At 38.4% G+C, this 16,973-nt stretch overlaps 3 protein-coding genes across 3 annotated transcripts; 2 read left to right on the forward strand and 1 right to left on the reverse strand.

Annotated features, from left to right (window-relative positions):
- Positions 1 to 1,753: 1,753 nt before the first annotated feature.
- On the reverse strand, positions 1,754 to 5,652 carry PIP (proline iminopeptidase). Its single transcript, XM_016325643.3, has 11 exons — positions 4,856 to 5,652; positions 4,405 to 4,607; positions 3,928 to 4,026; positions 3,745 to 3,855; positions 3,593 to 3,655; positions 3,402 to 3,495; positions 3,088 to 3,185; positions 2,605 to 2,706; positions 2,300 to 2,413; positions 2,146 to 2,220; positions 1,754 to 2,058 (listed from the first exon to the last, which is right to left on the reverse strand). The coding sequence occupies exons 1-11, from the start codon at positions 5,010 to 5,012 to the stop codon at positions 1,954 to 1,956; spliced, it is 1,221 nt and encodes a 406-aa protein (XP_016181129.2). The 5' UTR covers positions 5,013 to 5,652; the 3' UTR covers positions 1,754 to 1,953.
- A 4,682-nt stretch (positions 5,653 to 10,334) lies between these two features.
- On the forward strand, positions 10,335 to 14,039 carry LOC148579066 (protein FAR1-RELATED SEQUENCE 5-like). Its single transcript, XM_088488373.1, has 4 exons — positions 10,335 to 10,632; positions 12,735 to 12,960; positions 13,211 to 13,614; positions 13,720 to 14,039. The coding sequence occupies exons 1-4, from the start codon at positions 10,335 to 10,337 to the stop codon at positions 14,037 to 14,039; spliced, it is 1,248 nt and encodes a 415-aa protein (XP_088344499.1).
- Positions 14,040 to 14,056: 17 nt separating this feature from the next.
- Positions 14,057 to 15,864, forward strand: LOC148579067 (uncharacterized). Its single transcript, XM_088488377.1, has 4 exons — positions 14,057 to 14,653; positions 15,395 to 15,465; positions 15,507 to 15,575; positions 15,858 to 15,864. Exons 1-4 carry the CDS (start codon positions 14,057 to 14,059, stop codon positions 15,862 to 15,864), a joined length of 744 nt encoding a protein of 247 aa, XP_088344503.1.
- The last annotated feature ends 1,109 nt before the right edge of the window (positions 15,865 to 16,973 follow it).

Below are 16,973 nucleotides of genomic sequence, written 5' to 3' on the forward strand. Positions count from 1 at the left end.
GCGGACGTGTGACTGTGGGCACTTTCAGGTGGAACGACTACCATGTCGACATGTTATTGCTTGCTGTGCAAACCAGCAACTCGATTGGCACGTGATGCACGACATAGTTCTCTGTAAAGATGCATAAGACATGCTGATCTCGAACTATAAGTATGGATCCGCTCGAAATCGCGAAGCAATGGTAAATACTTCGTGTGGGCATATGCGGTCGACTTATCCGTGAATAGGGTCGAACCCAACAAACAAAAAATCTGGCAACTGACATATCTCTTGATAGATTCTTCGGTGTCCAATGACTCTACGTCTCTAATAGTCCGAACCCAACCCAACTTTATATAATATTTCGAAGAACTACTGACAGCCGGTTCGCGACCGAATATCGCAATGCTCTGACTCTGTAGGAAGTCGCTATTACTATCTGTCCATCCGCTCACAGGCTCTCCATCAATGGGTAGGCCAGTGTCACAGTAACCTCACCCACCAGTAATACCAACGAATGAGTTTCTAGCCTCCACCTTTCCACCAAAGCAATTAATAAGGGATAAAATCCTCTTATCAACTCAATCCCAGAAATGTGGTAGAATCCCGTTGAGCGTAAGTAGTTTTCGACCATCGGATTCCACGTCAGCGGCGGATCCAACTTACGAACCATCAAATTCCTGTTTGACTGGTTCAACAAAAACACTTTTATTCCCTAAATATTAGTTTAAATAAATAAAAATTATTAGAAATAAATATTTATAATTATAATTTACATCAATATAAAATATTGTTATTTTTATTCATCAATAAAAAATATTTACTTATTTAAATATTATACATAAATATAATTAATATTTATTTCCGAAAATAAATAAGTATAAAAAATATTTATTTTCGAAAATACATAAATATCGATAATAATATTTATATTCAAAAATAAATAAATATAAATAACATTTATATATATTCGAAAAAAATTAAATAATATTTACATTTATATAAAACAAAATATATATTTATATTAAACAACTAAAAATATTATTCAAAAATATTATTAAAAAAATAATACTAAAATAATATTATATTTTCATATAATAGTAACAACAACAAAAATTTAAAAAAATAATTTAAATACATAAAATAATAAAATTTATGAACTTACATAAACTAGATAATCCAAATAATTAATAATATGTTCTTCGGGCGTCGTATAATTACGTATCATTTTTAATCACTACAAATTAATAATTTTTTTATATAATTTTTTTCCCTTCAGACAACCTAACTCTAACACTCTTCTTCAGCCTCTCAACTTCTTCTCTCACGATAAAATTGTGAAGCATTCAACAACACAAACAAACCTAATTCTAACACTCTTTTTCAACCTCTCAACTTCTCATCTCACAGTAAAATTGTGAAGCATTCAACAATACTTATGCATAAAAATGATCCCCAGAAGCTCAATTTATAGAGCTTTTTTGAACGTTGCTTGTTACCGAAGTGGGGGTTGTTCCTTGCATGCAGACCACCTGCAACATCCCCGCCTGTTGCTCCAGACTCCTCTGCCAAGGCTGTGCCACCCGTCACTGCAAGTCACCTTACCACACCCGCCCCATGCGTGTTTCCATCATCTGCCATGCCTCTGAGGCCCTGTCACCACGCCCCCAGCGTGTTGAAACTCACACCCGACAAAACACCTCCCTTCCCAATATTGGGCCAATACACCAATATATCTTCCATAAAAAAAAATAATTTCTGCCTTGATCATAAATTTATAATAAATTAAATTCACTCCCATTTCCTTTGAAACAATGATAAAAGAAAATTCCGGGGTTATGGTACAGTATGCTTAGTATTTTGAAACAAACAATTCCCAATAGGATAACAATCTCATAAACAGAAATGTTTGCAGCATGCGGATGATCAGTCCCCGTTGCGCACCTTTATTCTTCGTTTGTTTGTTGAGTAACTTCAGTTCCCTTTATTCTTGATTATGTTTTTTAGTTTCTCATTTGCAGCCACTAGTTCAGCAGCTATGCCTGGTTCATTGGCTGAATGTCCCGCATCAGCAACAACCTGCTTCATGGCATTCATTAGGCGGAATTACGATTAGAATTTAAAGTCTACGCCTAAAAACCAATGCAACTAACATTCTAGTCATACCTTAAAATCTGCCTCTGGCCAAGCTTTATGAAGATCCCAGGCTGACATCATAGGACAGCAGACATCGTATCGTCCCTACAAAATTATGAAACAAAAGATCGAAGAATTTAAGATCAGAGTTAAGTTTTCAAGGCTATAGCACAAACGTATTTACCTGCACAATTGTGGTGTTGATATGCCTAATTTTGTCAACGTTATCCAACAGGTATGAATCTGAGGGCAAGAATCCCTTGTTCACAAAATAGTGGTTTTCAATCCTTGCAAATGCCTGATTGTAAAAAGATAACTAGATAAGTATTTGTCATCACTAATTGGTACAAGTTAAATAATTAGAATCATTACAAAATCACATTTTAAAACCAAAATTGGTTTATATTCCTTGGGAAAAAGAAATAAAAAGGTAATCAATCAAAATTTCTTGTCAGTCAAATTGTCTAATTTCTCAATTGATGAACCTACCAATGAAAATTTATCGTCATCCCCTCTTTTGATGTTCTCTTCATTTGGAAGAAGATGAGCTGTCATCATTTCCCATTTGGTCCATGCTCTAGCAGCTGCATACTAAGAACAAAGACATAGGTAAGAAAAACAACAATGAAAAGGCATCATTTTTATTTTTTGGAAGGATAATGGTCACCCACAATGGAAAACCTTGTAGTGTGACGGTAATTTGGACACATGAAATCAAAAAAGGAAGATCAATTCGGGGCTAGTCATTTGGTAGTACATACTGCTCCCTGACTCCCGGTTAAAGAGAAAACTCACATGCTATGATTAAGATTGTATTCAACTTTTTCATCAAGCACAAGAGCTATTATAGATAATCCCATCAAGCGCGAAGCTCACACTGTTAGCCCTCATTTGTATCACTAAGGATAGAAATCTAAGAATAGCTTTAGGAAGCAGAAGTAGGCAAACTCAGGGAACCAGACAAACACTCACCTGAGTTTCAACATCGTCAGAGTTTAACCTCTTTTTATAGGCATCAACAAAGCATCCTCTCTCATTCTCTGGAATCAGATCCCTAAATGACTCCCAAGCTGACATGAGACAAAATGCATAAACTGAATTTATGTAAAAAAAAATGCATAAACAAAGTTTCTCAGATGCAATTAAAGTGACATAAATTAAATTCAACATACTTCCACGTATTAAAGAAGTAAAAATGTCTTCATTTTTAAAGGAAAGTTAGTGCATAGAGGTATCTAAACATAGTCCCAGATAAATAAATAAAAAATAACACTCTATATACCAACCATCAGGGAATATTGCAGCAGCACCACCCTCATAAAACCAATCAATCTCTTTCTTTCTTAATAAGAAAATTCCCCTGAGGACCATGCCAGTAACCTTCAAACAAAATTACAAGACATTTTAAAAAATGAACAATAAAACATTGTAAAACATTGTTTTACAAAATTATACATTACGACACAAATTAGTACACCTTGTCTGGGTGAGATTGGCTATAAGCAAGACCAAGTGTGCTTCCCCATGATCCTCCAAATACCTGCATAATACACAGGAGAATATCATATAGCCTATTACATAAGGATGATAAAATGTATGATGATAAACAACCAGAGGGTGGAAAGAGACCTGCCATTCTGGAATCTGCAAGTGTTCTCGTAACTTTTCAATGTCATCAATTAGATCCCATGTGGTGTTTTGCTCTAAGCAAGCATGGGGCGTGCTTTTCCCTGCACCCCGCTGACAAAGAGAATAAATTTCATTATTCAAATGGTGGAGCTTTCTTTGAAATAAAGCAGTTCAAAACCTAACCTGATCAAATAAAATGATTCTGTAAAATTCAGGATCAAAAAATTTCCGATTGCTTGGGCCAGTTCCCCCTCCAGGGCCTCCGTGAATGAAGACAACCGGCTGCAACAAAATTGTATAGAAAATGATTAAATGATCATTTTTGCATCAAATTATTTCTCCTCTTAACAAAGTTAGGTAATGGAAAATAACCACAGCAAATGCATAGAACCCTTCTTCTAGTATACACATTTATAAAGGCTATTAGTCTCCACCAAAAAAGCATTGGATCCAATATTAACATTTACAGCTCATTCAACTGCATCAATAATCAATCTATATGGAATTCAATCACTAAGTCAATAATAGTCCACTGCCTCCCATTCCAGTTTTTCATCAATTCATGTAAACAAATAAGCATACATAGCTTGAAAATTTAGAAAGGGAAAATAATATAGCACAGTTTAACTTTGCAGTTATTGGGGAGTCTTAGCTACTGACATGTCCATTGGGGTTTCCAGATTGCTCCCAGTAGAGTGTGTGAATATCTGAAACTTTCAAAAACCCTGTGCTGTAGGGTTCTACATTCGGGTAAAGATTTCTGTTCACTTCTGTAAATTCCTGTTCTGGAGCCATCAAATTAACGGGTGTTGACTCAATACTATGATCAACTTTATGCACACGAATAATTGCGCTCTTTCTCCCTGCAATCATAGAAAGGACACAACTTTTAGCAGACCCAGATTAAAAATAACGAGCCAAAGAGGTTCCAGTGTGAACTGAACCGGAAGAGAGCATTTTTCATATTGGGTATCTTCAAAAGATGCAAACTTTGGATGAAACTAGAAACCCCAGATAATTCTAGCACGGAATTCAGTAACACACAAGCAAAATGAGAGAGAGAGAGAGAGAGAGAGAGAGAGAGAGAGAGAGAGAGAGAGAGAGAGAGAACCTGAAGAGTTGGTTTTGAGAGAGAGGGGATGCTGAAGATGAAGACGAGAATGAGGGAATAACTGTGAATTGGAGAGAGTGAAAACTAGGGAAGGCAATAACAAAGAGGAAGAGAAGGATGGTGAAAGAAGGGTGTTTGGACTAAAACCCAACCTCATTCTTTTTGGGTTATGGGTATGGTTATGGACTCGTGATAGTCATAATGATTATCATTATTTCCCATTGGTAGATACTAAATTGTAGGAATCAGATGCAGACCCAATTGTGTCATCTTGTCTTATCTCATGGATTATCATTATGATGATGATGATATGATAATTATTATAAGTTTGAAGATGATGATTCCTTGCCTTAATACAAACAAAAGCAATTGAGACTTACACATTTGGGAATATTATTATCACTAGTTTAGTTTTCTACTAATTACTTTTGTATTCTTTATTTCTTTTATTTAGATTAATAAAAATAAAAAAAATACATCATGAGCGTTCTCCTAGGGTTTCCAGACAAGAGGATGATCTGGTACAAAGAAGTACCAAGAAAGTTAAAACAAAGGAGAGGATCTCAATAAATTGTCAGTGTGTATAAAAATTGTTCCAGCTGAAAAAAATGTGCCAACAGTTTCAAAAGGATCATATAAGAAAATTTTGTTGACCAGTCCTGATCTTGTTGGTGACCATGAATTTTTCGGTAGCATGGAGAACGATGGGCCTAACCTCGAGGATAGGTGGTATATAAAGATGACGACCCGGCTACTGAGGACAGACCTTTCAATCCTTGCCCCACGATTTCGGTGTCAAAGGAGGAGTTTGAAGAGTGGTGTAAATTATGGAAGAATGCTCTTATGGTCAAAGTACTGGGGAAGCGTGTTACCTTCGCGTACATGGAGCAACGTCTTCGCAGAGACTAGGAAAATAAAGGTAAGATTCGTGTTATTGATGTGAATCGTGATTATTTCCTAGTGCACTTTTCATATGGAGACGATTACTCGCATGCACTCATGGAAGGACCTTGGATGATTGCCGGCCACTATCTCATTGTGCAAAGATGGAGACCCTTTTTCCTATTCGGATCAATAGAAGTAAGAAAAATTGCTCTCTGGGTTCGAATCCCGAATCTCCCGATTGAACTATATAACCACCGCTTTCTCTGGAGGGTAGGCTCGGCCATTGGTCATATGCTCAAGGTGGATCGAACCACGTCAATTCATTCGAGGGAGAAATTTGCACGGATTTGTGTGGAGATTGACCTGGCAAAACAATTAGTACCTCGGATCTCAGTTCTTGGCTGTGAGCTTCACATCGAGTATGAAGGCCTGCACCAAATTTGCTTCGCTTGTGGCAGGTATGGACACAGATCTAAACAGTGTATGGAAAGGCCAGTAACTAATGGAGATCCTAGGGAAGAAGCCGGGGCCGGAGATATCCCGTCCGGTGAGGCGTCGAATGAAAAAGTTGATGCCCAAAATGGAAAGGCCGAAGATCCACAAAATCCACGCAACCATGATAACAGACAAATCAACCCTGATTTTGGGTCCTGGATGCTGGTGAAAAGATATAACTTTAAAAAGAAAGCGCAATCAGAGGTAAGGAAATCTCATACGAATCAAGGATTGGGCACTAATGATAACTCTAAAGAAGGAAGCTCTCCAAAAGGGAAAGATCCTGGTGCGGGATCGCGTTTTGCCATCTTGCATGAAGAAGGTATGAATAACGTGCATGAAAGTGTGACTCAGATGGAAGCCAATCAAGAGACCCAATTGACTAATGGGTTGTAACACCAAGCCCAGAAAATATATGGAAAGACCCAACTAGTGCAAAAAAGGGTAATTAAAGTGGGTGCTGGCAAAAACCCACATCCAACTAAAAAAACTGGGCCTGGAGCAAAAGGTGGAGCCGAACCGAGTGGAAAAGGGAATAACAATAAGGACAAGGCCACAGTCTCAGAGAAGTCGTTAGCCATCCCTAAAGCTATGGAAACCCCCCACCAGAGCTGTGAAAGGGAAGGAAAGAAACAAGGAGCTTGAAGGTATAGAACTAATAATCAAGGAGTATATGAATAGAATGGAGCGAGATCAACGGGAAGCTGCCGATGCCATGCGGAGTGCTCGCATGAACCTGGAAAAACACGCGGTAAGAGACAATCTTTTATTCAAGTCGGAAAAGAACCAACCACCTCCAGGTACTGAGGTGGAACAATCTGATATCACTATGAGCGATGCTGGTGGCAGCCGTAGTAAGGAGGAGTCATCCTCCCGGGACCAGGTGGGTCCGAGGCAATGGGCTAATGCCCACAAGTAAATCCAGTCTTTGTGGCTTTATTTTGCCCTGTTTCGTGATGATGAACATCATTAGCTGGAATTGTAGGGGTGTTGGAAGCAAAACCTTCCCATCGATTAATCCGAGATATGCGGCAAGAGTATGGGGCTAATTTTTTCTTCCTATTAGAAACGCATGTTAGTAGTGCTCGTGGTGAACAAATTAGGAAAAATATGGGTTTTGACAAGTCTTTTGTGGTGGATGTCGTGGGTCACGCGAGAGGCATTTGGTGTCTTTGGGACTCTTCTACCTGGAAAGTGGACATCCTAGAGCATGATAAGCAGTTTGTTCATCTTAAAATCTCTAGTAATAATTCTAATCCCTGGCTCATTACTGCTGTCCATGGTAGCCCTCATGGGTGTCTAGAAGATCACTATGGAACTCCCTAAAATCCCTTTCTAACAGTGTTAATCTCCCCTGGTATCTGATGGGAGACTTTAATGCGATGCTCCATAATCATGTAAAGCGAGGAGGGTCTATACATAATACTCAGAATGTATGCAAAGAGTTTCAGGAGTGTGTTTCTGCTTGTGGTCTTATTGATCTGGGTTTCTCGAGATGGCCTTTCACTTGGAAGAGAGGAAATCTTGCAGAGAGACTGGACAGGGGTCTGAGTAATCTGGATTGGCAAATTGCCTACCTAGAAGCTAGTATAAAGCCTCTTCCAATGCTCAAATCCGACCACTCGCCTATCTGCCGACAAATATCTCCTGCCATGAATCAAAATAGAGGGAGGCGACCGTTTCGCTTTCTTGCAGCATAGATCACTCACCCAAATTTCGGTAATGCTGTTGATGGCTCTTGGGATGTTCAAGCTTCTTGGACAGAGGGTATTTCCAATTTTAAGAATAAAATCAGAAACTGGAATAATTCGATTTTTGGTGACATTTTTAAAAGGAAACATCGAATTATTAGGAGACTTCAAGGTATTACTAATAGCCTGGGGTACTATCATAATCCCTTTCTTGAAAAGCTGCAAAAGGACCTGTGGATGGATTATGAACATATCCTCGTTCAGGAAGAAATCCTCTGGTTCCAAAAATCTAGATGCAAGTGGATCGAGTTTGGAGATCGCAATACAAAATTTTTTCATGGTTCTACACCTCTTTTTTTATGAATTTGTATACGGATAGCTCTGATCATGCTCCTTTTATATTGAATAGCATGTTTCCCACCCTGGATAGCTCTGACAGCCTCATCCTGGGACAGAATGTGTCTGATGAAGAAGTTAAGGATGCGATATTTCAGATGGGGAGTTGGAAGGCTCCGGGCAGGGACGGGCTGCAAGCCATCTTCTATCAGAGTCAGTGGAGTAAAATAGGCACCGATGTTTACAATCTAACCAAGAATATCTTTCAACAGCCAGACAGAATTAAAGAGGTTAATGAAACCCTCATCACCCTTATCCCCAAAATGGAACTGGTTTTCCACCTAAAACAGTTGAGGCCCATCAGTCTTTGCAACGTCTCGTACAAGGTGGTTACTAAGATCCTTGCAAACCGGTTGAGGAGAGTCATAGACAAGTTGATTATGCCCAAACAATATAGCTTTGTGCCTGGTAGACAGAGCTCTAATAATATCATCATCACTCAAGCGGTTATTCACTCAATGAGACAAAAAAAGGGAGGAAAGATTGGATGGCTATCAAAATTGATTTGAAAAAGCCTACGATAGACTGAAACGGAGTTTTGTCGAAGAGACCCTTATGGATATTGGTGTCCTTCAAAGTCTCAGTAAGCTTATTCTCTCGTGTATCTCGACGGCCAAGATGAGAGTGCTATGGAATGGAGAAGAGCTGGATGAATTCTGCCCATCCAGAGGTATAAGACAAGGAGACCCTATCTTTCCTTACATCTTTGTGCTCTATATTGAAAGACTCTTCCAACTCATTAGCACGGCAGTGGATCAAGGCTTTTGGAAACCTATCTGGCTCAAGAAAGATGGTCCTCTTATCTCTCATTTGTGCTTCACGGATGACATTATTCTTTTTGCAGAAGCTAGCTGTGATCAAGCCAACATTATTAATAAGTGCCTCCAGGCGTTTTGTGAGAGCTCAGGTCAGAAAGTCAGCAATGAGAAAACTAGAGTTTTTTTCTCTAAAAATGTGGGCCACACTGTCTGAGCTGATATTAGCAATGTCTTGCAATTTACCAGAACTGATGACTTAGAAAAATACTTAGGAGTTCTTATCCTTCATTCAAGAGTATCGAAAAACACTTTTGAGGGCATTATCAACAAGCTGCAGGACAGGCTCAACGCTTGGAAAGCCTCCTCTCTTTCCCTTGCTAGAAGAATGACCCTGGTGAAATCTGTCCTATCTTCTATGCCTTTATATAATATGCAATCTGCTATTTTACCCTCTGCCACTTGTAATACTATTGATCGCATTTGCAGGAATTTTCTCTGGGGTGATACTAACCAAACAAAGAAGATACACCTACTTAACTGGAAGAAAGTCTGTGAGCCAAAACAGTGTAGGGGACTGGGCATTAGGCATGCAAGCCAAATGAATCAAGCCTTTATGATGAAGGCTGGTTGGGGACTTATAGAGAAGAAAGATGCTCTTTGGGTTAGAGTCCTTAGATCGAAATATGGTGGTGGTAATGATACTGTACCCAGAGTGGAGAGAAAGAGGAGCAACTCTAATCTCTGGAAGGGTATTTGTTCATCTCGGGACAGTATTTAGAGTAACTGCATTTGGAGAGTTGGTGATGGATCCTAAATTCGTTTCTAGAATCATAACTGGGTCTTTCGTGTGGGGCTGCTCAGCGAAACTGCAAGCCAAGTAAGTAACAACTTAAATTATAATGATATGCTAATGGATTTTCTTGATGTCTCAGGGCAATGGGACGTTGGGAAGCTGCAAGAGGTGCTGCCGGAGCACATTATCAAGAAAATCGTTGCTATCCACCCCCGTCCCCATAGAAAGAAGCTGATCGCATAGCCTGGGGTGCCTCCTCAGACAGTTCATTCACTGTCAAGTCAGCTTACCAGAGCCTCGGAGAGGTCCAGCATTCTCCAGACAAGATCTTCCATTTAGTGTGGAAGTGGCAGGGCCTTAAACGTGTAAGAACCTTCCTTTGGTTGGTGGCGCATAATGCTATCCTCACTAATTCAGAAAGAAAGCGTAGACATTTGACTAGTGTTGACTCTTGCCCCCCGATGCCACTGCTAGGAAGAGTCAGCCATTCATGTACTGCGGGATTGCTTCTATGCAAGGAACATTTGGAAAATCCTAATCCCCCTAGTGGGCTTCCTGCCTTCTTTAATACTTGTCTTAGCGATTGGTTGCTGCAAACCCTTACTGCTTCTAATAACTGGGCCTACTTATTTGGGGTTGCTATATCCTCAATATGGTACTTCCGCAACAAGTTGGTTTTTAATGGTGAGTCTACTCTTGTCCCTAATGCTATGCATAAGATCCAAGCATGGTCTGAGGAGTTCCTAAGAGTGAATAGAGGTAACTGAAGCCATCGAACTATCCAGGGTGCTGATGAATGCCTTATAAGCTGGGCTCGGTCTCACGGAGACTGCATTAAATTGAATGTGGATAGATCCTGGTATGCACATAGGAGTAACGCTGCGTGTGGTGGAGTTTTTAGAGACTCAACTAGGAGATTTTTGAAAGGATTCTTCTGCAATATGGGCAGCTTCTCAATTATGCATGCGGAATTGTGGGCGATCATTCATGGACCGAGTGTTGCTATAGCTAATGGTTACCAGAACCTTGAGGTAAGACTCGGCCTCTGCTATTAACTTCATCATTTATGGTTGCTCCCCAAGCCACTCCTGTGCCCCCCTGATTCAGGATATTTGTGTCTTAGTGGCTCGAATACAACATGTTGGCTGGAAGCATAATCTACGCGAAGCTAACTCGGTGGCAGATCTTTTTTCCAAGAAGGGTCAAGATCTTCCCCTTGGTTTGCACCTCTTTGACAGAGCCCCTCTGGAATTTAGTTATGATCTTATTTGTGATCGTCTCGAGACCTTCAGAATAAGAGGGTCTTAGTCTGTCTTACTTTTCCTGCTTTTTGTCGTTTTTTCTTGTTGGGGTCCTTGAACTCCCGTTGTTTCACAAAAAAAAAAAAGATTAATAAAAATGACAAATCTTTTATTGAAAATTTAATCATCATAGTAAGTGATTAATATTTTTTTATATTTTTACCATGTATTCAATTCCTTTAATTTAGTAATCTAACAATATATTTTAGCCTACATTGATTAATTAATAACAACAAACAATAAATTCTGATGACATTCTAACATATTTATTATTTAAATATGATCTCATGTTAATAAAGAATAAAATTATTTACTACAAAACTTCAATTTATTAATAAATATTTTAAATACTAAAATTCAAATCAATTTTATAATTTTACTAATTCATTATAAATACTAGAATTTAATTTAATTCAGACTGGAATTAATTTCTAATAGAATTCAATTTAATTCTATACCATTTAAAAAAAACGGAAAAGCTCTACATCCATGTAAAAATTACATGGATGTTATCCAAGTCCCTTCCACACCACGCACCACACATTCGTTTGTGTACACGCGCCTCATATAACGTATATAACCTAATCCTTATTTTGCGTGATCAACATTTCTCAACGTAAACATTTCCATACAACGTCAACCTTTTTCTTCTTCTTCTTCTTCTTCAACCTAATTAACTTCGTTGCTCTCCTTTATTCGCGTTTTTCTTCTCTGCATTATCGATTTGGATTGACTTCAACGTAATTACCTTCGCCGTTCATCTTCTTCTTCGTTTTCTTCTTCGATCTGCACTTCTGAATTGAAACAATGAATGAATCAACTTCATATTAGTTGAATGAGTGTGATTTGGATAATTCTTCTGAAACGTATCAATTTAATGAGGTTTGGACTATTGAATTTTGAATCTAATTCAATGGAATGAAATTGCTAATTTTATTTAAAGTGAATTGAATGGACTGATGTGATCTATATTTGAATTGAATTGATAATATGTAACTGTGAGTGTGAGTAACTGTGACTAACTGTAAGTAATTGTGAGTAACTTTTCGGTTTGGTAAGCACTAAAGAGTTGATTCACCATGTGCATGTGTTCGGTTCGGTAAGCAAAAGGTGTCTAAAAAAAATTAGACGAATATATTCTGTTTTGTTCCCTAAGCACTATATAATTATTTCACCGTAATTAAGATTTCGGTTCACTATAATAAAGATTTCGGTTCACCGTGCAGACCAGTTGTGTTGTGGATGAAAAATTTGTCCCAAAAGTGAGAATGATTTTCAAGACACTAGAAGAAGCTGGAAAGTTCTACAAACATTGTTCCAAACTTGCTGGTTTTTCTACCAAAATAAGAAACACAACTCGGGACGGAGACAAGATTAAGAATCAACTAATTGTATGTTCCAGAGAGGGGATGCGAAAATCAAAGATATCTCCAACTTTGAAGACAAACCCTTCAGCTGGATTAAATTGTCCAGCCAGAATTTATGTGCAGATAATGAAGGATATTAGTCTTTGGACAATTTCCAAAGTTATTTTGAATCACTCACATCCTTGTTGTGCAGACCAGGCTGAGATGCTCAAACAACATAGGGAGCTTAGCATGTTCGTGCGTCGCACCATCGAAACCTACGAGGAAGCCGGAATCAGACCGAGCAAAACTTACCAATCATTTGTGGCAGCAGCTGGCAGCCACCGTGAACTAGGTTTTATAGAAAAAGATATCAGAAATTACATCACAAGGGAAGTACGGAATATTTCCGAAGAAGACGATGCCAAAGAATTTGGCAAGTACCTAGTTAGAATGAAAGAGAAGAACTAAAATTTCTTCTTTGAGCTCAACCTCGAAGGCGATCATTGCATTAAACATGCATTCTGGGCTGATGCAAGAAGCAGGGATGCATTTGATTATTTCGGAGACGTAGTTTTATTTTGACACCACCTATAGCACAAACAGGTATTCGGTTCATTCAAACATATTTTTTATGTTCAGTGCGTGTATATATTTCGGTTTACCACCGTCTACATGTTATTTATGCAGGTACAATTTGGTTTTAGGTTCTTTTGTTGGCGTGAATCACCACGGCCAGTCGACACTTCTTGGATGCGCGCTGATGAAAAATGAGGACATCCAATCATTCAAATGTCTATTTGAGTGTTGGCTACGTTACATGGGAGGGAAGGCACCAAAAGGTATTCTTACCGATCAATGCGCATCGATTCAAAGGGCAATTGAGTTGTGCATGCCAACAACAATTCACCACTGGTGCATCTGGCACATTATGAAAAAGATTCCAAACAAATTAAATGGCTACAAAGGACACATTGATATTGAACAAGAGATGAGCCATGTTGTTTGGAACTCATACACAAAAGACGCATTTGACATAAACTGGAACGATTTCCTCACAAAGTATGGTCTCGGAGGCAACAAGTGGCTTTTAGGTAATTGAGATTTCAATTCGAATTATTTTATGCTCATATCTTTTTTCCCAAAAGCATGCCCTATTTTCGGTTCACCAGACCTTATAGTTTCTGTTTGGTTTGCAGAGCTGTACGAGAATCGCCATATATGGATTCTGGTTTACTTGGATCACCACTTTTGGGCCAGGGTGAGAAGCACGCAAAGGAGTGAGAGTATGCATTCATTTTTCAACAAGTTCATCACACGGAATAGCTCCTTGAGACAATTCATGAAGCAATACGACAATTGCCTAGCAAGCAAAGAGCAAGCAGAGAGAGAATTCGATGCTGCAGATTTTCACATCGTGATACCGTGCACAACAAAATTAGCAATAGAGGCACAGTTCAGCGTGTATATACCCATGAGAAGTTCAGGAAAGTTCAAGCTCAATTCAGAGGTAAAGTGAATTGTATCATAAGATCAATGCATTCCACCCTAGGTTTCACAACATATGAAGTCATAGAGCAGGTTTCCAACTCCACATTCAATAAGTTTGTCGTTACCTACGATGCAGTATCACGAGATGTAAAGTGTCATTGCTTGCTGTTTGAGTCTAGGGGCATATTGTGCCACCATTCCCTAAGTGTCCTAAGCTTTGAGCGAGTGGATAATGTGGCATCGAAATACATATTGGAACGTTGGAGCAAGAACATAAAGATGAGGAATACACACATCAAGAGCAGCCAAGATGAACCTGTACTGGATCCAAGAAGTAAGAGATTTGATGAATTGGTATTTCAGTCACACAATATATGTGAATTTGCATCTGAGTCTGAAGAGTTGACCAGAATTTTGCACCGAGCATTTGACAAGGTCATGGCGGAAATGGAAGAATATCAAGGGAGAAGCAAAAGAAAAAGTTTGTTAACCCATGAAGAAGAGACATTAAGCAATGTGAATGACCTTCAAAGCCCACCACGTGTCAAAATAAGAGGTCGGCCCAAGAATATACTTGGATCAAACTTGGAAAAAAAGATCTCAAATGCCATGAAGAAAAAGAAAAAGACAGCTCCAAGTGAGGTAAAATTGACTTGCTTTTGATTAGTTAAAAATTCAAATGTTCATTTTGCTAATACACAATTATATCTTTTGTAGCTGAACCTTTTAGACTCCGGATCATCGATTCAGTCAAGCTCCACTCTTTACAATACACCAGATATGAATTATCCAAGAGAGGATTGTACAAGTTTTAGTTTTTATTAATGTAAATTTTTGTTCACCCATTAGCAAATTTTGGTTCACCATTGTTATAGCAGGTTTAATTTCTGAATGTTGATAGTCTTTAATGAATAGTCACTTTTTTGTGAAATTCTATATTGATATATGCAGTTTTTCGATTCGTTTACTGTATTAATTTCTAAGTTGAATAATTAGAATTTGTTTTTTGGTTCATGGTTCAGAGTTCAGAGTTCAGGGTTTAGGGTTTAGGGTTTAAGGTTTAGGGTTTAGAGTTTCAAGGTTTAGGGTTTATGGGTTCAGGGTTCAGTGTACAGGGGTTCAGTGTGTTTCAAACTTTCTGTTCGCCCCATGTATTAATTTTGGTTCACTGTGTTCATGGTTGAGGGTTTAGGGTTCAGGGGTTTAGGATTCAGGGTTCAGGGTTCGGGGTTCGGGTTCAGAGTTTAGGGTTCGGGTTCAGGGTTGAGGGTTTAGGGTTTAGGTTTTAGGGTGTAGAGTTTAGGATTTAGGTTTTGGGGTTTTAGAGATTTAGGGTTTATGGGTTCAAGGTTCAGTGTTCAGGGTTCTGGTTTTATGGTTCAGGGTTCTGATAGTAAGATTCTTTTAAAATTAGCTCTATGTTATGTTGAGATATGCACTTTTCGGTTCACCAGGTATATTAATTTCGGTTCATTGTGTTTTTGGGGTTCACAAGTTTTGGTAAACACCCTGATTTCATTCACTGTGAACTTGCAACAAAACAGCAGCCAGGCAGTTCCAACAGGTATATAACAAGACAAGGAGTAATCCATCTTTAATCAGTATATACATTAACATTTGATCTATATATTAATATTAACATTTACATTAATGTTGACATATATACATTCAAAAGAAGCAGTGTTTGCTTTTTTAAACAAGTTAAACAAAATTTTGTTAATTAGAACCACTCAAACTGCACTGGTTTTGAGATTCACTTGAAGTTTCTGAATCCGTCGGGTTTTTTCTTTTTTCAGGAGCCTCTTTTGTCTTGTTCTTTCCGCTAGCGTTATATTGTCGAATTCAGATTCTGATTTGGATTCCAAAAAAGATTCTTCTTCCGAAGAAGAATCCACAACAACAACTTTCTTTTCTTCTTTCTCCCTTTTTCTTTTCTCTTTCCCCTTCAAAAAAGTTGTTTTGTTTTGCACCTTCTTTCTTTTTGTTTTTTCTTCCTTTATTTGCTTTCTATACAGAAGTCCCTAAAACACAAACTTATTTAGTTAGCAGAGTATTTTAGAAGCATCTAAAACGAGGAAATACAAAAACAATCAGGTGAATCAAAATGACCACAAACACTTAACCGAACACAATTCATGTGATGAATAATACGTGATAAACATTCAATTATCAAGAAAAATATTTCTGCATGCACAATGATTCAAATCAACACATTACCATTGTGTCCGTTGCTTCCTCAGAAATCCGGTCGAGCATCATCTTCTCTGTCCAATGGGCCACCCACGGTGCCAGGGGAGCATCAAGTCCATCCAAGCGAGGAAACTTGGTTTCATGGAAGTATATCAGCATCAAAACAAAAACACAGCCCTCAACGGACTGTTTCTTTCCCTTTCTCTTGTTTTTGATTCCATTCCTCAAGAAGCTAAGCACATAATTTGCCCAATCCCACTGTCGGATGTTGTCCACACAAAAGATAGGCGGCTTATGGATCGCGGAGGCCATGCTTACCGTCGTCCGCAGCAAGAAGCACTTCTGTACGAAGACGACAAAAGTCCTACAGAATTTTTGCCAGTTTTCCTCTCCTTCAACACTCATATTTAGGATAGACTTTGTCAAAGTCGCCAACGTAACACATTTGAGGCTGTCAAATATTGCCTTGTCTTCCTCATTCAGTTTGCGATAATCAACCTTTTTAGGAAAACCCCTACAATATTTTAATAGCAACAAATGAGTCAAAAAGGTTCAGTTTAATTTTTTATATATACCCATGAACCGAAATTAAAGATAGCAATGAACCGAAATTAAAGAAAGCAATGAACCGAAAATAAGCAAGAAGTGGAAAGTGTATTACCGCCGTGGTTTATGCCCAGCGCAGCTGCTATCTTGGCAGGTGTTATGTATATTTTTTTCATGGAGAGTTTTCATGCATCCATGATACTCATCATAGCAATCAATCAATTCT

The sequence above is a fragment of the Arachis ipaensis genome, chromosome B10, assembly GCF_059453495.1.
Source record: "Arachis ipaensis isolate K30076 ecotype BB chromosome B10, ASM5945349v1, whole genome shotgun sequence".
Classification (NCBI taxonomy): Eukaryota; Viridiplantae; Streptophyta; class Magnoliopsida; order Fabales; family Fabaceae; genus Arachis; species Arachis ipaensis.